At 46.2% G+C, this 22,881-nt stretch overlaps 1 protein-coding gene across 1 annotated transcript in view; it reads left to right on the forward strand.

The window, feature by feature from the left end:
• The window catches only part of LOC146201289 (BOS complex subunit NOMO1), an 85,900-nt gene that overhangs the window by 13,818 nt on the left and 49,201 nt on the right, over positions 1-22,881 (forward strand). The window contains exons 3-5 of the mRNA XM_084595743.1: positions 2,513-2,707; positions 15,444-15,818; positions 18,080-19,026. Coding sequence (XP_084451869.1) covers positions 2,513-2,707; positions 15,444-15,818; positions 18,080-19,026 — 1,517 coding nt within the window. The remainder of the gene's footprint in view (positions 1-2,512; positions 2,708-15,443; positions 15,819-18,079; positions 19,027-22,881) is intronic.

Genomic DNA, 22,881 nt, shown 5'->3' on the forward strand with positions numbered 1-22,881 from the left:
ATCACCTTGAAGGCCGCATGCCACTACCACCTCACTGTTTCTCACGAGCGCATGGCCTCATTTTCGCAATGAAGTCTTGCGCAAACGAACGAACGCAGCCTCTCAGCCCATGTGCCTATTAGTCGTTCCTGTTGCTATTCGCGCTGAAATTCTGCGCACCTGTCACAATGAACCATCGTCTGGACATCTTGGCTTCAGTCGCACATTGGCACGAATAAGTCAGAATTATTACTGGCCTTTGAGACAGTATGTGAAATCCTGTCGTGATTGCCAGCGCTGTGAAGCCATGCCTGTTTGCTCTAACCTGTACCTCCATCAACATCTCCGTTTCATGAAGTCTGTATCGACTTATTGGGGCCGTTTCGCAAGTCATCTCAGGGCCACAGATGGAGTGTTGTTGCCACCGATTATTGATCACATTATTGCAAAACAAAAGCCGTCCAGCGCGTTACTGCTGCCGAAATCACAGTTTTTTGTTGAAAACATTGTGCTTCGCCACGGCGCTCCAGCTGCTGTTATCGCAGACTGTGGAACCGCATTTAATGCACAGCTCACCACAGAAGTACCGCCTATCACCCTCAGATGAACGGACTGACAGGACGCTTGAACAAAACCCTCACCGATACGAACTTCATGTACATAGACGTCGACCACAAGAACTGGCATGCTATTCTGCCCTACATGACGTTTGCATATAACACCGCATTGCAAGGAACTACTGGCTACACGCCTTTCCGCCTTCTTCATGGACGGTAAGTGACTACAACTTTAGGTTCGATGCTCCTCCCGGATAGGAGGAGCATCGCCGAAGAACTCGCCTAGCTCGCCGAAGAAGCCCGCCGACTGGCTAGGCTTCGCATTCATCAGACACAAAGTCGTGATGCCCAGCGATACAACCTCCATCACCAGGAAATCAAATATCATTGCAGTGATCAGGTGTGGGTATGGTTCCCCATCCGACAGAGAGGTCGCTCCGAAAAACTATTGCGTCGGTTTTTTGGCCCCTATAAGGTCCTTCGCCATGTTAGTGCCATTAATTACGAAGTCCTTTCTAAAGGGACTCTCTGCTCATCGCGTTGTGCTCCTCAGAATGACATTGTGCACGTCAGCCAACTGAAACCGTACCACTCGCGTTAAGTGCAGTGTTTGTGCGTGCCATTCTTTTCCTTCCTTGACATTAACTATTCCTCCTTCACCTTTCTTTTTTTTTTTTTCGCTTCTATACTTTTAGAATCGGGCCGATTCTTCTTTTGACGAGGGGGTAATGCCACATGTTTTGTGGAACTCGTGTGGCCCCTTGTGGGAAGACAAAGAGAAAGAAGTGTGCTGGTGATCGGAGGTTGCCGAACAAACTGTTGCTATTCTTCTATTTTCACTCGTAACAGTATACTACCGCCACGCACAGTGGCCTGTATATGTTTTAGAGAACTTAGCAGTACAGAAATGGTAATTTCAAAGGACCAAAAAAAAAAAAAAACAGATAAACACTAGCAAGAACATTACGGATCGGGATTTGCTGAGGTAAGGGTCAACAAAACTGCTCTGTGCAGGAACAACAAATATCTGTCCGTAGCCAGAAAGGCACTGATCGCTATCAGCTTACAAGAATTTGGAGCATGGAACACAGCTTTGCACAGTAGCAATAAAAGGCTTCTCCACATCGTCCCCACCGTGCAACTTGCCTACTCAACTGTTTGGGGAAACAGTCAAACGGTGACGCTTCCTCCTGCACTGTCCGATTGCGCTTCACACCTGTCAGGCACTCGACAGCTTTGCTTGCCACCAAGAGAAATTTTATTACCAAGACTTGATGACTGCTTGCTTCTGACTTGTTGTATGGCAGCTTCAGTTCTTTCCATAACAGCAACAGCAATGCTAGCCGGTGCACGTAATCATTATTGTAGTTAAAACTCGCTAGGCTACACTTAACTTGCAGACTCATTGAAATGTTTTGTGCTGAATCCTCAAACTAAGTTTAAACAGGCCTAGAAATATATTAAGAAATAAATTTAATATTAATTTGCAACTTAGCTGCCTAAGAAAGCATGACAGAGCAGCAGTTCAGTACGTTATCACGCTTAGTGCACCATGCGGGTGCTTCCAATAGATGGTGCCACGGTATGTCCTCGTGACCATTAGGTTTAACAGCGTTGCCATCACACTTACTCATAAAAGTGCCTGAAATTGTTTGCACGTGTTGGTTAATTTTCAGTTCCTTGCATCCCTATATTACCACTCGAACTTAAAAAAGCCTTTGTCACCAGAACTTCTGAGAGCCTCAACTTTTCTCTTTTTCATAGTCGCACTTGTGTGTACAAGCCCTTGAACTTTGTAATCTGCTGCCTGGAAGCATCCATTCTTGATTTATACATAAATTTTAGAAGGCGCTGTAACATGTCAATACCCATGTTGTCTGTATCAGTGTGTTCTTAATACGTTTTGAGAGTATATATGCAGCCAGAAAATTGAAGTGGACACGCTCACTGGCTATTTCTCATCTCCCTGGGTGCAGGTGGTGAGCCATGGCCAGGACGAGGGCCCTGCTGGGGTGCAGGTGCAGCTGCAAGACGCCCAGGGCCACATCCTGCAGACGACGCATAGTGCCCAGGGGGGCAGCTATGCCTTCGCACGCATCCTGCCCGGGCAGTACACGCTGGTCGCCTCACACCCGCTCTGGACCCTGGGCCGCTCAAGCACCTCAGTCACAGTGCGTGCTGTGCTTTGCATTTGGCTGTTGCATCAGATGCTTGTGGCAAGGTGCCTGCAAATGGGTGGGAGCTGCAGGGTTGTGGAACAAGGGCTGTGCGTTCACTGCAGATTCGTAAGCAGCAGACTTGGGGCAATAATTTTCACTCTGGGCAGCTGGTGTTCCTCTGGGGGCACACTGGTGTATGCTGTCATGGCACTCTTATCATCACTGGCTCTGCACAGCCTAGTTGAGGCCCCCCTCAGAATGTTTGTGGGGGTTTGTAAGGAGGTCATCAAGCATGGCCAAGATAGAAGGTAACTTCTTTGTCTTGTGGTGTGTTTCCATGCCTTCATGCATGCTTGTTGCGTTGACTTCACACAAAAGTACTTACATTTAATTGGGCAAGCAGACTCCCTTAAACATTCCACTTGTGGCATTGCTAAGACTGTGGAACATACTATATGTGCGTGGAAGACTAACGTTAGCCACTTGTGTGAAGCGTTTCGGCAGCACGCTACTTTCGGAGGACTTCTTTTTAGACACTTGTCCAGAAAGTTGGAAAGCTCTCAGGACAGTGCAGGCATTTTTTTTTAATAATGCTGGCTTTAACTCGTTGCTGTGATGCAAATTAATGTGTGTGTATATACAGTCGAACCCGGTTATATCGAATTTTGGTTATATCGAACTCACGGAATATCCCCTTGAAATCCCATGTAAAAGTATAGGAAAGCCGCGTCATATATCGAACTCAATTTCACCGGTCGTTCGATATATCGAACTCCGCACTACGCACTGGAAAGTGTGCCTTCTCCAAAGACGATCGCATCACTCTTGGCCGTTTGCCGCGTGACGTTTTCAAGCCACGCGTGGAAGGAATGAGAGGGGACAGTTCTGGACAGTGCTGCGCCCATTCCCCAAAGGCGCGCGCATTTGCAGTTATCGTTTTCCGCGCGCCAACACATGATGTTTGCAAGCCATGTGCGTGAGTGTGCCCATTCTTTTGCCGAGCTCTCTCCTTCAGCACGCGCTACGCATGCGCCAAGCCAGCTCAGCCCGTTTTCAGACAGACGTGGGACGCTTTCTCCAGCGTGTGTTGCGAACCTTCTGCACGCGGCGGCCGACGTGGTTATGGCGCCTGCGGACGTTAAGAAGCGGTAGCTCTCTGTTTTTTTTTTTTTTGCAAGAATCATTCTTTTTTATCGTTGTGCTGTATGCGCGACGTAGCGTAAGATATGGCGGCTGCGGACGTTAAGAAGCGGCAGGCTTTCTTGTTGTTTTTTTTTTTTTTTTTTGGCGGGAGCCGTTTATCTTTGCATGTATGAATCAACGGAAGCACGCGGTCTGCTGCTGCGATCATGACGCCCGCCCCAAGCGCGGCGTGATAAATCGAACCAGGCTTGTGCAATCAATCCATCACGGGCACTCTGCCAAGTTCGCTCCCCGCCACTGGAGGAGCTATAAAAAGATAAACGCGCCCTGACGTTATCGCTGCACAACATCTTGGCACGCTGCCAATGAGCTGTGGATGAGACGACAACGGACTGACGCGCGCCATCGACATGCACGCGAAAATGCTCGCGATTTCTGCCGCCGCGGCGACCCAGAAACTTTGTTTTGAGCTGCCGCGGTGGCTCGAGCGGCGAGAGGGCCGCAGTTCCAGCAAGTTGGAAATTTTTCGCTCTGTCGCTGCCGCTCGTCGCTGAGATCGCTCAATCGCTTGCATGTGAGCGAGCTGGCCTTAAAGCATTTTTTTTTTTTTTCAAATTCTTGGGCGCAAAAGTGGAGAGAGGGTTCATTATGCGAGTGGGTCGATTACGCGGCAAATACGGTATCGTTTTTTCGCATCATAAGTGCCGTCACAAGCCAATTTCTGTATATCGAATTATCAATATATCGAACTTTTTCGCGATCCCCTTCGAGTTCGATATATCCGGGTTCGACTGTACTGCCGTACCTCATCATCACCCATCACTACCTTTTCCCTTCCCCAGCACTGAGTAGCAGGTCAATCTTTTTCAACCTCTCTGCCTTTCCAGTCAGTAAACTCGTCTACCTGTTGTGGTAGGCATGAAGAAGGCTTGCACGTCAGTTGCTACTCCTACAAAGCAGTTAGCACCTGCTCCATCCTCAAGTGTTCTTGAACTTCTGTTTGACTGCTTGACATGCTTAATGAAGTGAAATTTGATATCAACTTCTTATTGCTCGGAACTGATTACAGCACCACAAGCGGCTGCACCACTTTTGCCAGTCTCCACATCTCCATTATAACTATGGTCTAGTGCAGAACTAAGTGGCATGTTTATACATCTCATTGGAGGTATAAAAGCTTCAGCATTGACCACTTGTCATAAGCCTCATGCCTCGATTATCCCTCTGCTTTTGTGATGCCATGCGACCTGGTGCAAGGAGATCAACCATCATATTATGACATCCATTGGCTGGAGAGCCTTCTTCAAAGGGCCACTGTGTAATTCCTGTAGGTAATTGTGATGTTTTCGAAGGTGGAAGCAGACTCCAGCCATCCTGATGCACAGCAACACGTTTATTCACATATACATTCACATATATAATGAAGAACAGAAGCGCCCCCTGCGGAATAAAGAATTCAAATCGAAAACAAAACTGAATACAACATACTCCCCCGCTTACTTTTAGGGATTAGTTGTTTGTAAGTATTAGTAAGGAAACCCCAAGGCATGCACACTGTACTTATTTACGCATTTTTACGGACTGTGTACACAATGTCAGTCCCAACTAATAAGTCTGATAGTCTTGGAGCCAGGCCGGTGGCCGGCGCTTTGAACGCCGCACTGTTGACGATGGCGACGGGCTTGGCTGCTGCTGCAGTATGCCGTGAGACCGAGCCTGCGTCCTGGGGGAAGGTGGCTGCAGCACATCGGGAGGCTGAGGCTGCGGTGTGGCACTAAATTGGTCTGGTTCACGGGTGCCCCTCTCTGAAACCCTGGAAAGCTTGGAGGCATTCCACGTACGGCCGTCTTAAGTCTGAAAGAGGCTGGTTCCCTCCTCTCTATCACTTCAGTTAGTGAAGAAACGGTGCAGTCTCCCTTGAAACGAATGGGTGATTGCTTGATACGGACAAAATCACCTATGGCTATCTTCATCTTCTTGGCAGCTCTCCTTTTGTCCGTGTAATGCTTGCAGTTCTGCTGTTGATGCCAGACCCTTCAGCGGAGTCGCGCTAACTCCTTGGCTGGGTCTTCCGCAAATGCTGGTGCTGAGAAACCCACGACATCCAGCCTAGTTCGGGGCATTCTACCATGCTGCAGAACTGCAGGGGCGACCCCTGTGGTGGGCTGCGGAGTACATCGGTAAATGGCAAGGTATTCTGTGACTGCTTGCCGGAGTGGTCGTCTTTCAAGGAGTGCAATTTGAATGAAGTTTTTGAATGTTTTATTGAGCCGCTCTATTTGTCCATTTGCTTGGGGATAGTACACCGACGAATGCAAAAGACGGATGCCTCTGCTTTGCAGGAAGGTGATGAATTCACGCGAAGTGAACTGAGGTCCATTGTCACAGACGATCTCTTTTGGATAGCCTTCATGGGCAAAAACACTTGTTAAAAAGTCTTTCACAGTGCTCGCGGACACTTTGCTGCAAAAATGTACCTGCGGCCATTTAGAATGGTAGTCAACAAGTGTTACAGCAAATCTGCTGTTGTAAGCTGCATGCGCCAAAGGACCATCAATGTCTAGGCCAAGCTTCTGCCATGGTTGCTCAGGCCATTCAATAGGTTGCAGCGGTGCTGGTGATATGTTGGCGGACTTATCTGCCTCCAGGCAGATGTGACAATTTTGTATTGCCATTTCCACTTGCATATCTATTTGTGACCACCAGAACCGCTCACGCAGTTGTGCCATCATGGGCGTGATACCCGGATGTGTCTCGTTCACGGTGCCGACGATCTGAGCCATGAGGGAGGACGGAACAACGAGGCGCTCTGCACGCAGTAGCAGGATATCAACAACAGACAGTTCTCACCGAATAGGGTGGAATGGTTTCGCCTCTTCTGGTGTGGACTTCTTTGGCAGCCAGGAGCTCAGCACGAATGACTTGACGGTTTCCAGGCAGCCGTCGTTGAGGGTGGCCTGCCTGAACTTCTCCTTTGTCGCACAGGCTGGCACAATGAACGAGACAATTTCTTCCTCCTTAGCAATCTCTGCTTCCGAGGTAGGTGCTGGAAGCCGAGAAAGTGCATCTGCTACAGTGTTTGTGGACCCCTTACGGTATTCAACAGTGAAATTGTAGCAATGAAGTTGTGCACTCCGACGCGTGATTCAGAATGGGCGTCTTCCATGTCCTTGTGACGACAGCAAGGACACCAATGCCTGGTGGTTTGTCCGAATGAGGAAATGGCGACCCCAAAGGTATATGTGCCATTGCTCACACGCCCAAATACATGCTAGTGCTTCCCATTCACCGACTGAAAATTTCCTTTCCGAAGGTGACAGTGTACGAGTTGTGAAAGCTACTGTGCGGAGCTCGTGGCCACTTTTCTGCTGAAGGACTGCTCCCAGTCCACAGTTGGATGCGTTGGTCGACACAATGACTGGAAGTGACAGATTGAACATCTGGAGAACTGTACTCAAGGATAGCATTTCCTTAACCCTCCTGAAACTGCTGTCTGCTTCAGCTGACCAGATGAACGACTCCTTTTTGTGAAGCAAGATTCTCACAGGCTCGACCACTTGTGCCAAGTGGGAACAAAGTTGGAGTAGTATTCTGCGAGGCCCAGAAATGAACGGAGGGCGGCAACATCAGTTGACACTGGCGTGTTAACTATGGAATCTACTTTCTCTGGAAGTGGCGAGATACCACGTGCAGTGACCTTATGCCCTAGAAACTCAACGTCTGGAACGTTGAAGAGGCATTTGTTGTTCAGCTTCAGGCCTGCACTCTTGATCTTTTGCAGCAAGGTCTTCAAGATTGAAAGGTGCTCTTCTGCAGTCTTGCTAAAAATGATTGCATCATTAATGTAGAACAATACGCCAGGGCAACGGTCGAGGATGGTCGCCATCATCTTCTGAAATGCCACTCTCTCAAACTCTTTTAAGACTGGAACGTGATGAGTCATGAAAGTTGTCAGATCCCTGCCGTCAGGATGCAAGAGAACCTGATGGTAAGCGGAAGCCAAGTTTTGTGAAGTGTGCAGCACCTACCAAAGTGTGAAGCAGCTCCTCTGTATGAGGCAATGGGAAACTGTCTGGAACAATAGCTTTGTTCAGCTCTCTAAGGTCTACACATATCCTGATGCTACCATCTTTACACATATCCTGATGCTACCATCTTTCTTGTCAACAACAATGGGGGACACCCACTCGAAGCATCGATGCACTCGATGATGTCAAGGCTCGGGAACCTCTGAAGCTCCTTTGATACTAGCGACCGGAGAGAATTGGCAGATGGCGAAGCTTGGAAGCTACAGGCTGCACGCCTTGCCATGTCTTGATGCAATGCATGAACCCCTTAGCAAGACCCAACTCAGGACTGAAAAGCGAACTGAACTCGTGTGCTAAGGCTGGCGGAAGATTTTTGTTACCATGAACCCCTTAGCAAGACCCAACTCGGGACTGAAAAGCGAACTGAACTCATGTGCTAAGGCTAGCGGACGATTTTTGTTAAGAAGCTTTGCACTTGACGGTGTGGAAATGGAATGGAATAGCGGGTCAGTGACAGTCAGCAGCGGAGCAATGGACGTGTACAAGTATTTAAGAGCAGAACCCTCAATGCGAAGATTCAAAGCTTTAATGCCGTCAAGGTCGATCAGACAAGTTCCTCGGTGAACAACATAAAAGCGTAGTGACGCTGTGTGGCCTTTAAACCGAAGTCTGCATGGAAATTGGCCGTTGAGAATAGCCCAACAGAGTGAAATGCAGAGCAGGCAGGAGCGGAATGTTCTGAAAATATCGACTGAAATCTTACTCCGATGAGATTGAAACAGACTACCCTGAATCGACAAGAAATGTCAGTGACATTCGCGACTTGCACTTGAATATGAATTCTGCTATGCGCGAAATATTGCACAGTCAAGACTTGCTCAGCACTGCTAGATGATGAAACATCTTAATGAAACTCAACTTCACGGACTTGACCTAGCATTTGAGTTCGTTTGTGGTTGCATACTTTTTGAAAGTGGCCCCTGAGACCACAAAATGAACGTCTTCCCATGCGCTGGGCGCTGCGGCGCTAATGTGAAGTGGTCCTGCGAGCCGCATTGGAAACAATGTGTTGAACCGGAGCAGATACTCCGTTCCCGGTTCTGCAGCGGTGCACGTGAGCCGCCCGCGCCTCTCGTTAACTTCTGCTGAAAAGGGGCTGCTGGATGCGAGGATAATTTACGACGCTGCCGCAAGCTGCTCACATACGCGATTGGAAGCTACACTGGCAACGAACTGACCCCGCAGAGCATCATCTTGCGAAGCAAACGAATAATGTGAAGCTAGCTCCCATAGAGCGGCAACAAAGTCGTGAACGGACTCGCGCTGGCGCTTGACGCTGCCGGTGCTGCAGCGCTGGTCCCTGCATGTAATGTCTGATAAACACACTGGCCCTCCCCCCCAAACAATGCAGAAGAATAGCCTTGTGTTGCTCTATCTTGCCACCAAGTACACATTAAACATCTGCTCCCACTGCTCCTATGGCAGTGACGGACGGCCGGGCGCCAGAAGGAAAAACGGTGGTGGAGCAAGCCCGGTGAAGCTCATGGTAGCCGAGCCGGATGGTGGAGCAGGGTTGGGGGTACGTTCGCAACATCCTCATCGCCAATGCGATTTCTTCGAAGGTGGAAGCAGACTCCAGCCGTCCCGATGCACAACAATCCATTTATTCACACATACATTCACATATATATAACGATAGGGTGCCTCGATGCGTGCGCTTCCCCCAGCCGCCGTTGCAGGGTGGAGACAACTGCGTCATCTGCTACGGAGTCTGCCATTCCATGCCCAGCGCATGAGAAGCCCACGGCCTGCGTGCAATGCACATTGAACTGTTACGAAAAATAGACGTTCTGCTCTGGTTTACGCTTGACGATTTTTATATTCAATACAAAATCAGCCACTGCATTTATTGGCCGTAAAAACTTACCGTCCTCAGTGCAACCACTCGGCTGCTGGTTGCATTATGAACTCAATTAAAAAAAAAACAGTGCATGGCTGTGATATCGTGTTCCAGATATATTCTGCAGGGATTTTTTTGTAAAGTGACGAATGGTAAACTTGTCAAGATGTTAATGCAAAATAATTAGTTGTGCATATTTCCTCTTCACATCCTGAAGTTGTTTATTCAGTTCAGCACATGAGCTATTGGCGACTTCTTCTGAGGCAGTCCACCATGCGCAGAACTTGCTGAGGATGCATCTGCTGCACCCATGGAAGTTTCTTCCTGGGAACTAAAGCAGGGGACAGGGAAATTTCTTGTGTGGTCTCTAGACGTTTCTGTGCTGTCACTCAGCAGTGGTTGCTGGTTTTGCTTGGCTGTCGGTGACCTGTCACATAAAAGAAGCACCGGATTTTGGTTTGCATGTTTCTTCTTCTGCAGGCGCCACGTGTGATAAAACCCTCTCTTTTGGCGGCTTTCTCTTTCGCTACCGTGCCTATTCAAATCGATCAATCTGATCGACGGTTCAAATTCTCGCACGAGCGGTTTGCAGGCACCTAGTGCCATCTATGTTAGAAAGTGGGAAACAAATGACATCCGACATGTTTTGTTGGTTTTTTGCTTTTTGGCGCTTCTCCCGGCGTCGTTTCGGATTGCTGAGCGAGCGCTTCGAGCATGGCGTCGTCATCGCGCGTGGACCCTTCTGGAAGAGATTGCGTTTCTTATCAATCGAGCGCTTCAGGAGCTGATTTTGCGGATGCAGACAGCAGTGAAAGATGTGGACACATCAGATTTAAGCACCCATGAGGAGGATGCGTCGAAGTTGAGCCGGAACATCCAGCGGGTGTGCCAGATCTATGTGCCAGCGCATATTTCGATTACTAATAAATAGTTATGAGCGGCGGAGCATGTGCTCGCAGCTATATTATTTGTTTTCAAGGTCACAATGTCATACGGACATCATTCCTTGCCAGCAGCTGTGAAGCGCGTGCAGTTTTTTCCTAAAGGAAACCAGGGAGTCAAAGTTAGTGGCACTAACTTTTCTCTTTTTTTGCTGAAATAACAGCTTTTGGCAATACCCTCTGAAAATTGTGTCATCTTTTTATGACAAAATTAGCTACAGAATGTATATCTTCAAATTTTTTCACGCTTGGTATTTTTAAAGTTTTGTTCTCTTTTCAATAAGAATGATGTCCTCACTGTACAAATTTTTAAATTATAAACATTTTTTTCACTAATTTGTCTAATAAATATATATGCAACATTTATGTTATTGAATATAGAACATTCTTTTAGGTACATTTTGATACCGAACAATGTAAATAAGGCATTAATGTCTAGTCTGCAAAAAATATTTCCTTCCACCTAGTAAAAACTGCCCTTTTTCTCGTAGTGAAAGAGTTAAAAAAAAAAAAAAAACAAGCAAACACGTGATGGTTAAGCAGCTTTTGCAGATTTATTATATAGAATTAAAATATAAGTACTATAAAATTATTACACAGTAATTCAATGCTTTAAACTGTCAGAAAGAGAGAAGCTTAGTTGGCTATACAATGTTGCTCGTCTGATGCAGCAGTGTTCATAGGACAGGATAGTGTTCGAAGTAAAAAATCATTTTACCTCAAAAGCTGCTGTAAATATGAGTACAATCTGTTGGTGTGAAAAAAATACGGTTTCTTACCTTTAAATGCAAAAAATGTCGAAACAGCATTGGGCTTCAATTTTCTCCAACTGTCTGCCCGGTTCTGCTGAAACATCTTTTCTTCAAAATGTGCCTGCAGTGCAAGAATTAGAACAGCGGTCAAATCAGCATTTTACCTCTTAAACAGCCAAAACAACATTGCAAATATAAATAGGAATAAATTTTAGAAAATCCTTTAAAATTGTGAACTGCAGGTGAGTGCTTGGAGTACTAAAATCACGTCGCTATACTGTTCAGGTTTCGTTAACAAACACTGCTGAGTAGACAAATATGTTTGCTAGGCCAGGCTTACATGCATAAATTAGTGTGGAAAGTAAAAAAGAAACGAAAATATTGCCCAGCCCGCAAGCTACGCTGACAAAGGGTAAGTAGGCAGAAAAAAAAAATTAAAGCAGAATTTTTCGCCTGCACTCTCTCCAGCATATGCGCTCAGTACATTTTAAAGGCTATATATGCACACTGTTTTTTTTTTTTTTTTTTTTTTGCGAAACTTTTAAGCAATTCTGTTTTCGTTGCGCGACCAGTTTTTGCCGATTCGTCGCGGCTCCGCCCCGCATTCCAAGGGCCGCAACTAAACCGTTATTTGTCGTGCGGCTTTCATGTCTTAAAGGTATGAAGGCACCCTTCGCTCTTATCCGCGGTACACAAAGCAGGCCCCACAACCACAATTTCTCTTTTTCTAGTCCTGGTACTGCATCTGAGAATTTTTTTTTCTTTAACGGCAAAGCCAGTTTTGATTCATTGCCACTCGACACTCGTTTTTAATCATTTAGAACAGAGCCAATCGAAGTTCGGTGCGAATGCCACGTGCTGTGAGCGGATGTGAAAGGCACACTTTAAGTTCTTTATACGCAGCGCTGCATCCTGCACATGCTCGTTTCAATGAAGGCAAGAATGAAACTTGTACTAAGCGTTGACGGACAACACAGAACAGCGGTTACACTTACGCACATGCAAATCCGTGCACAACAAGCAATGAAAAGCTATAGCGTTATCCAGAAATCAAAGAAGACATGACGGATAAATGCTGTGAGGGACGGAATCAACCATTGCTTTTAACGCAAACAGAAACTACTTAACAGGAGTTGTTGGCGGTCTAGTTGGTGAATGTCTACTGTAGTCATGGACTGTAGTCACATACCGGACTCTGTTTCCTTTGACTGCTTTTGCTTCGAGTACTTGACTCTGCCTTGCTACGATTGACTGACTGCGTTTGCTAAGGTTCTTATCAGTTATTTTTAGTTAACCTTGTTTTAAGGTGTTTAGTCATACGTGCTGAGCCATGTCATTCATGAATTCTGAAAGCAATTGAGATATGAACGCTTGAGTGGCCGAGAGTATAAATTTGTTCCCTTTTTCCTTCAATAAAGAGTTGGTAGTTTGCGCTTGTCCCGTGCTACGTGTCCCTCTTACTTTTGTGTCGTGTTTGTTGCGCAATTTCACCATGACTACAGAAACTACTTACACTGCACACACTGCCACTTGTGTCTTTTGACTTTTACAATCCAAAGCAGTCGTCTTTTTGCTTCTGTCGGAAAGCGTAACATTTTTCATTCGTTTCGTGAGTGGTTCGTGCACTGGGCAACACTGGGGCATTTTGCCCAAAAAACACAGTGCACATGTCTTGCCCAACCGGAGCGTAGAAGAGTGGGTAGTGCCGCCGCTTCCGAGGGGCACTGACCCCCTCACAGAATGGCACCATCCTACAAGGGGGAGCATGCATCGAGGCACCCTATATAACGAAGAACAGAAGTGCACCCTGGGGAATAAAGAATTCGAATCTAAAACTAAATTGAATACAACAGTAATTATCCATTGAACAGGGTAGACTTTGTGGAAGGCTTAAAAGCATTGAATTGTAATCAGGGGCTTACTAATTATTTTTTTGTTGTTCTTCTCATCTTCTGCTTGCAGCTGTCATGTGAATTTAAAATGCTAATGCGGCAGTTCTTTGGCTGCTCCGCCATGGTGGCGCAGTGGTTAAGATGCCCAACTACTGTTCCGGAGTCAATTTTGACTGCCGATGGCTGCGTTTCGATGGAGGCGAAACAGAGAGGCTTCCATGTACTGTGCGATGTCGGCGCACGTTAAAGATCACCAGGTGGTCGAAATTACTCGTAGCCCTCCACTATCATACCTCTATTTCCTTTTCCACTCCCACCTTCCTTACAGTATGGTTCAGGTGTCCAAAGAAAAAGTATGACAGATACTGCACATTTCCTTTCCTGTAAAATAGTTATAATTTATTCCTCGGCTGTTGCATCTCACTGCCACAATCGTGCAATGTGCACCAGAATTTCATTTTGGTGCAAGCACAGTGCTTCTTGTCCGGAGCTATGGCCGAGAACTTCCTCTCTGATCCATTAGCCAAGCATTTTCCCTGCCTTGTTCTCTCATAGTTTCTGTCACCTTTGTGGTCAAGAAGCTTTCAAAAGAGAAAATTTCTTGCGGTGTACCCCGGTCTTTGCTTCTTGCATCCCTTCATATCTGTAGCATCACTTATGTGCTTTTGCATTTGAAACTGTCCTCTCGTGCTGGCATGTTATGCATGGAAAGGGGTTATCGAGATTAGCAAATAAAGGCACACAAAGGCGCGAGCAGCTTTCTTCAGAGGTGGTGCTTAATAAAGGAAGCTGCACCTGCATTTATTAGCCTCAGATACCATTTTCTCTTGGTGGCCTCGAACACACTCGACGACGAAAGGGAAAGAAAGAACAGCAGTATAGCCCCAGTGATCAAGCCCATTTAGATCCAAGAAACCCTGTGCACACGAACATAGCCAAGCAAGATGTTGGCAATGGAGTGTGTTATCATCAAAATAGACTGTCACCAGGTAGAGCCACATCATGCAAGTTAAACTTGGCACTAGGAGCGTATGAATATTCGAAATTTTTCTTAATATGAATAGTATATTCTTGCTATTCGATTTGTATTAGGAAAACTGATATTTGGAATTTCTGAATATTCGAAAATTTTCAAATTCACTGTGGTTTCCCCGCGCTGCACACTACACCTCAATGCTTGACCGCGTTTGCATTATCAAAATATATCCTCAAAATGCGATGGGGCTTTCCAACAAGGCCTTCCAACAGTTTGCGCAAAGCAAACCACTTGATGAAACTAGGAAAAATTGTTTTTTAACTCAGTGTCATTTCAAATGCAGACATCCATTGTACAGATGCTCATAAGATGAAATTACTGTGATGCAAATGGCCTTCGGCAGGTTTTTCAGGCCCATTCGATAATTCGAGCTTTCAGTTAATTCAGACATATTTTCTTGTCCCTTCAAGGCCAGTTGTTCACTGTATTCAGCAGCGTACTGGCTAAAATTCGTACTGGATTTTTCAATAGGGTATACACTTCAATGCAATTCTAGTTTATATTTGCAAACACCATTATGTGAATTCTGAAACGACACAATGAAACATAAAAAATGGGAACGGCAGTGATTGCTGTTTTTTAATTTTTAAATCTTTTTTTTTCTTTGATCACTTATTCGATTCATATTAGAAAGTTTTATTATCGCACACTCCTACTTGGTGTGTATAATATATACTCACAGAAATATACACAACATTATAGCGTTACACAACACTGACTTGATTTGGATGAAAACTGTGCCTCAAAACTAAGCAAAATTTGGAAGGAAATGTTGGGGATGAAATTTGAATATTGGTTTACTTTTTTTGGAGAGACAAGACAAAGTGGCATGTTTAAAAATAGATTTTTCTCTATATGTATGTCTGGTTTTTGAAAAAAAGAATTGAGTAAAAAACCTGCTTGCAACATTTTCAATGGAAAATATATAAAACTTACCACAAGCCATGGGAAAATGTGGCCATATTTGGGCTTTTGAAAGCATGCCTGTATTCGCTGTGAAGGACTGTGTAGCCCTTTCTTTTTCCTTGCAGCTGTGATTGTTGTGTGTCTGCGCAGGTGAAAGATGACAATGGCAGCCCTGCTGAGGACCTGGTGGTTGCAGGGTACGATGTGCATGGTGAAGTGTTTGGCGAGGGCGACCCAGTCCGGGGCGTGCATTTTGTGCTGGCCTCGGCTGATGCCCGGGCTCCACCCCCGCGAGTGGGCTGCGACCTGGAGCCACCACGGGGTTTCAAGCTGCCCACGGGGCTGCACTTCCTGTGTGCTGTGACATCTGGTGAGAATGGCCAGTTTGTGTTCCCAGCCGTGCCACCGGGCTCCTACCAGCTGCTGCCTTTCTACCAGGCCGAGCGCATTGCGTTTGACATCACACCGCGGCAGGCCCTCTTCTCTGTCCGACACGGCGGCCATCGCTTCCCCGACCGCTTCCAGGTGAGTCTCCGTGCATGCATGGGGGGAGGTGACACAGCTGCATACTTACAGGCTATGAAATAGCCCTGAAGGGGCCAGCAAATGTGTTCATTGTTTAAAATAAATACAGTTGAACCCTGCAACAGCAAAACTGCAAGTAGGAATTCCTCGACGGTACGAAATATTTCGAAGACCCTGGCTAACGTTCTTAAGGTTCAGTGCATTTGATATTTCTTTATCCTGCGCAGTGGTGCAGTTGTTAAGGTGCTCGACATTTGTGCCCAAGGATGCAAGATTGATTCTAGACCATGGTGACCACTTTGCGATGGAGGTGAAAGGCAAGCCACTTGTGTTCTGTGCAGTGTCGGTGCACGTTAATTTCCAGAGCCCTCCACTGAGGCATCACTTTGGGACATTGAGCCCCAAAACCAAACCATTTTTCCTGACTATAAATGTGAAGCACAATATTCCTCATTTATGGTGCATCACTGATGGCTGGTGCAATTTAATATGTGTGCTTTGCTTAGGAACATTTCTTCTTTCATTTTAAGAGGAGTACACTGTAATAATGATGCCTTTATTTTAATTTCCAAGCATGGGGGAGGCAAAGAGCATGTGGCTGCTCCTTCCTAAACAAAAAAATATTTATTGAAAAAATAGAAAAGCAAACAGTAATAGCACAATTAGAACAGGTGGCTGCAGGCTTTTAATGGTTATAAGTAGGGGTGGGCAAATATTCGAAATTTCAAATACAAATCTAATATGTTTGGTATTTGATTAGTATCTGAAAAATTGATTTTCGGAGTTTTTTTGAGAATTCAGAACTTGCAGAACGCACCAAAAATTTTCAAATTTGCCGGTTAATCATATAAAATTGCTTAATGTAAACAGATTTTGGCAGTTGTTTTTTTTTCCAGTTTTTTGGCAAGACAGTATTAAAGGCTGTAGGTCCTCTTGTGTTACATGCAACTCACTTATTCCTCTCTTATTATGCAGTCCTAAGCCATGTTATGTGTCCAACATGAGATATAAAGCCCCGCTTAGCCATGGCCTGTCAGATTGTAAGGGTCCAATCTGAAATGGGAAGCTGGCAGTTCTTGCTAAATTGGCCATGCATTACATTGCACAATGACCAATCAATGCCTGGTCGTTTCGGCTGACAGCTACCACCTGATTTTTGGATTGCAATCATATTGGAAGGGCACAGCGCAAAAACACTCGGGACGAAAGGAAGAAGACGTACATATGAGCGCTGACTCGCAACTAAATTTCTGGTGGAAAGAAACACATCTTTATACAATTCTTCAATGATAAAGATAACAAGTAAAAAAAAAAAAAAAACTATCATTCAGTGATTATAACTTTTCATATCTTTCGTTGACCCCTTCTAATGTGTTTTGCGCAAGTGCTATATTACTTGTTGTCTTTATCATTGAAGAATTGTATAAAGATGTTTCTTTCCAATAAAAATTTAGTTGCGAGTCAGCGCTCCTGTGTATGTCTTCTTCCTTTTCCGTGTCTTTTTGCGCTGTGGCCTTCCTATATGAATCGATACCAACTCGCCCTATTGTCTATCCTTCTTCTTGGATCACAATGCCAATCTTCTGAAGAATGGGCCTTTAAATTTGGCAAGGTCAGTTCTTGGGCGAGTTGTTGACGGATGTTCCATATCTACAGTGCGACAAACGGGACAACAGAAAAAACATATAACGACAAACACAGCGCTGACTGACAACTGATTTTTTATTGCTTGTCCAGCCGGTATATATACCCCACTGGAAGGCAGAGATGTAAATCAAGGCACATAGATTATGAGTACACATAAAATTCATACTACTACAGGGTCGCATCAACATTTGCATTCGAGATAAGCTGTTTCTTTTTTTGATAATGCCACAGATGGTGCACTTATACAATCTTCCGAGAGCCTCGCTATCATTTGGGCTTCCACCACCTTTATAGTCAACTGATCACGATAACTTCCTAATATTACACACTATTAGCACTATTATAAGCAATAAAAAATCAGTTGTCAGTCAGTGCTGTGTTTGTCGTTATATGTTTTCTCTCTTGTCCTGTTTATCGCGCTGTATATGTGGGCCTTTAAAACTATCACGTCATTAAACTCCACCCAAGCTGTCCAGGAGAGGTGTCATTCCAATCGGGGCTGTAGTGAGAATGTGAGTAGAGCTTTGAAGTGCAGCTGTGAAGCAGTAATTCACCTTGTGCCACTCACAAGTGTGAGTGCGGGCACTTTGAGTCAAAGCGGAATTTCTCTACAGGTGCGGGGCTTCAGCGTGAGCGGCTGGGTGCGAGTTTCTGAAGCGGGAACCGGCGTGCCTCAGGCCGAAGTCTTCCTGGATGGCCGCAAGGTGGCAACCACCGACGACACGGGCGCCTTCCACTTGGAGAACATGAAGGCTGGACAGTACGTCCTTCAAGTCAGGGCCCCTGGCATGACCTTTGACCCCTTCCCCGTACGTGTGTCTCCTAACACACCTGAGCTGCCTGCTGTGCTAGCTTCACAGTTTGAGGTGTGTGGCACCATTGAGGGTTCTGCACGAAGGATTGTCATCGAAGGAGCCCAGGCACCATTGGCGATAGTCTCGGACTCCTCCGGCAAGTTTTGCACCTCTCTCGGGGCTGGCCGGTACATTCTGCGGCCCTTTGTGAGCAAGGAGGAAGAGGGGCTGCGCTTTGTCCCCAGTGAACTGACGCTAGACGTTCCGGTCAGCAAGGCACCAGCATTTGCCCGATTCAAGGCCGAGATCCAAGGCCGACTGAGTTGCCTCGGCGAGTGTGGCCTAGGCCTGCGAGTGTCTCTGCGCATGGCCAGCGTTCCCGAGCAGACGGCTCAAGTGCAGCCAGATGGCAGCTTCCTTTTTTCTGGTTTGGCCGTTGGACAGTACTGGCTTTCGGCAGACCACCCCGACTGGTGCTGGGAGCACGAGGGCGGCATGCCGCACACCGTGGATGTGGCTGTCTCTAGTGCAACGCTGAGGCAGGTGGGCTTTAGGGTCAGCATCGTGTCGAGCCATGCAACACACGTGGAAGTGATGCATGCAGACGGCACCTCCTTGAGCCTGGATGTCCCCGCGGGCCCATCTCAGCACTGCCTGCCCAAACCTGGAGTGTATACCCTCCAACCTGCCGGATGCCACGAATTCCGCGAGAAGAAGCTGCGCTTTGACACATCTCAGCCGGCCGCCATCACCTTCTCGGTGGCCAGGTAGGTTCTTGTTGCTGCCTGTGTTGAGGCTGCTGGTTGGGCTGCTGATGCGGGGGCTGCAGGGGATTGGAACTGGGAATCCCCCTAGTATGAACATTGCAGCCTGCCCCGTCAGACACTGCCACTTTTGTGTGTCAGTGTTCTTGCCCTGGCTTCTAGTGTGTGCGTAGATGATGTAGAAAGTTTACCGAATGAGTGATGATTTGTAGCACAAAGGAAATGCAACAGGCAGACACGGGCAAGCACTAACAACAGTTAAAATCTATCACAAAGCAGTATGTGTTACTTACTGCGTGAACAAAAGGGAAATTCAACATAACAGAGGCATCTTCGACAGTCAAATGTGAAAGCTATAAAAATAAATTTCATAATCAGCCATAGCCATTGAAGGTTGGTGCACGTACACTAAAATATCACTGATTTGTTTCCAGTTCGTCGACTCAGAATCATAGTAAAGATTTCCCATAGAATTACACTATTTTCCTTCTGGTTAATATGTTCCAGGATAATATGATTTTATGGATTTTATGGAGTCGCTGGAGGAAGATTTGATGTTGGGAAAGGTTGAGGGTCACCAGAGAAGGAGTAGGCAGCGAACGTGATGGTTAGATGGCATCCTCGAAGTTATGTGATGTTAAGAAGATAGAGACCGTAAAGTGTGGCATGATATGGTCCATAGGGTCACGAAGAGTCGGACACGACTGAACTGAACTGAATGAAAAATTTAGGTTGTGTGATACATCTAATGAACAACTGCATCATATCAGTAGGCCTAATCTGGCTGGGACGCAACATGCAAAATGTGGTCACTCACCATGATCGCTTTTCTGTGCATAGGTGCAGTAGGGAGGAATAATAAAGAAAAGAAAGGAGACTGGTGACGCAGAAGTTTTTATGCTGGTATTAAAGAGATGGTGCAAAGAACCTGAGAATTACAACACTGCACTTTCGTGTGGCCCTGGAGAACAAGAGCAAGAATGTGGCAGTTATCCTGTTTTGCATGTTTGCAAGCAGTTGAAGTGTCAGTAAACAACCATAAGAAGCCATGGATGAACCAAATATGCTGCAAAGTTCTGTCTGCGCCCACAGTGCAAATGTGGAATAAATTCTGCGAGTACTAGAAAAGCAGCTGTTCAGACCTTGTGTTAAGTACAGTTATTCGTTTTTATGAAATGAAAGTACCAGTAAGTGCCATTTGTTCTTCATTGAACAGTTGCACTTTTGAAAATGAAGGTGAAACGAAGAGGCGTTCGTGTGCTGTGCGATGTCAGCGCATGCTAAAGATCCCCAGGTGGTCAAAATTACTCCGTAGCCCTCCACTACGGCTCCTCTTTTTCTCTATTCACTTTCACTCCCACCTTCCTCCCTTTCCTTAGGGCGTCATTCAGGTGTCTACAGAAATAAGTGTGACAGATACTGTGCCTTTCCCTTCCAGTGAACCAATTATTATTATTATTATTATTATTATTATTATTATTATTATTATTATTATTATTATTATTATTATTAGATCGAATGTTTCAGTGAGGTGTGTCCCCATGATTTGGTTATGGCCCCAAATTGTCAGCACTCAGATTGAGAGAGCTACACCTTTCCTGATTTACAAACTCTGAAATTTGTAGCAGATGGCCTTACTGCGTTGCATGCTGGATATTTGCCCAGTGGCCTATTGTGCATTCCAGTGCGAAGAAAAGCAGCCAAGAGGAAAAAGGTACGAGCACACCGACCATCTTTTAACATTCATAACCGAGACATAGGACTATGAAGCGATATCCTAACTTAGTAGAACCTGAAAAATATTTTAGGTATAGTTTATTATATCTGGCAGCTTCTAACCTGATTGGCATTGTATTTTAGGCCGTAGCCTTGGCAAACCTAATTATTCTTTCAGTATATACATTGTTAGTTTGAGGAGCTGAGATAGTCGTTAGCAGCATGCCTTGCAGTGGGAACTTGCATGAAATACGAGTTAGTATAAGTATAGAGAACTTAACGACATCTTTTGCATGGTGTGTGGCTGATCAGCTCTGAACAGCAATAAAACCAAATATTCAGTGTTTCATTCACAGAAAGAACAGCTGAATAGTAAAGAATTATTTATTGCTTTACGTAGCACACAGCTAAGCAAGTTCTCTCATAGATTTTAAGCAACCCCTTCAATTCAGGTATAGTAATGATAATAATAATAATTTATTTCTGCTTCCAAGACTGTGGCGAGGGAGGAGGTGCAGAAAAAGGTCCCGCTGACAGCTGGGCCTTCGTCTACGAACAGCACAATCGCAGGCACAGTGAAAAAGAATACTGTCAGGCAGCACAGAGGCGAGAATAAGGAAGTACAAAAAAGAGGTTCGCAGAAGGAAGGATGAGGAAGAGGAAGCTTGCCAGCATTCAGTGAATGCACCAGCTAAAGTGGAGTCATCTCTATAGATAACTTAACACACGGACCCTTCTCGACCTCGTTGGAGTCGACGACTCGCGGGACTTCCACCTTTGCCCTTGAACATGCTCCAGGAAGGCGTTGAACGACAGCATGGTGCAGTGGCACCCATTTGGCAGCACTACCGCGAGCCACGGACCTTTTTTTGCAAGGCTGGCGAAGACGTGGATGAGTGGCTCACCAATTATCAGCGGGTGAGCAAATACAATCGCTGGGATGCCACGGTCAAGCTGGCCAACGTTGTTTTCTTCTTGGACGCCACAGCCCTGACATGGTTTGAGGAGATTCGGAATTGTTTCGGGGATACCGCGGCAAAATGTAAATGTGCTGAGCAGACTTTGCTCCAGCGAGCGCAAGTGCCTGGAGAAACGTGCACAACGTATATTGAAGAGGCGCTGAAACTCTGCAAAGCAGTAAATCCCCGAATGTCTGAAGAAGACAAAGTTGGCCACCTCTTAAAGGGCATTGCGAAGGATGTCTACAACTTTATAATCACAAAAGATCTGCTACAGCCATTTATTAAATACTGTCAGACATTCGAAGCTCTTAAGCTGCAACGCATTACCCTGAAGTTCGGCCGCTTGCCTAATGTCACCATTGTCACAAGCGTGGATTCCCATGACCCTCCTAATTTATCCGACATCATTCAACAAATTGTTCGTGATGAACTCTCTCGGAATCAAAATGTTGTGACTCGTAGTGCCCTTCCCTGTAATAGCTGCTCCCTGCAGGCAGCTCCGATTCAGCGCTCTTCTTCTTGGGCCACTACCGGCCACAATCTTCTTGGTCACGAGCACCGGAACGACTCCTACGAGCCTGCTCCACTAACGCGTTCCTACTACAGCACGCCACCTCCTCCGCAACGACGCCAGCGACTGGGCTTTGCTGATCTCATCGATCCTGTCCTAGAGGTCTATTATCCTGACCGTCCTTGTGAACCATCAGTTTGCTACCGCTGTGGTATGTTCGGCCACATATCCGATTCTGTCGGCGCCGGAACCGGCTCCCCGCTACTAGCGCCAATGGTCGAGTCGTCAACATGTCACTCTAGAAGTCCGTGACCCCGTGCTCCCTCGCTCTACGCACAACATTATTCTTGGAGCTGGCGCAACTTTCAACTTCAGCAGTGGCAGGATATCAATAAGCCCTAGCCTTTGATCGGCCATAATAGAAGAATCGCCGCGGACTGCCCGAGCGTTTGCTGTCTTCGAAGATACCGTCATTCCGGTGATGTCCGCCATCTTTGCCCCAGTTGGGTCCTCAGGCACAGTTCCCAATGCCTTCGACGCTCTGGTGGAACCCACCTCCCTTGCCGTGCCGGCACGAAAAAGAATGTGTTGGTGCCCCGCAGTATTGTTCGAGTGAACGAGGGCCGGGCCACGCTTTAGACTGTCAACCGTTCTAACGAACCTGTTGTA

The sequence above is a fragment of the Amblyomma maculatum genome, chromosome 2 (genome assembly GCF_055883805.1).
Source record: "Amblyomma maculatum isolate TAMU_Amacu chromosome 2, ASM5588380v1, whole genome shotgun sequence".
Taxonomy (NCBI): Eukaryota; Metazoa; Arthropoda; class Arachnida; order Ixodida; family Ixodidae; genus Amblyomma; species Amblyomma maculatum.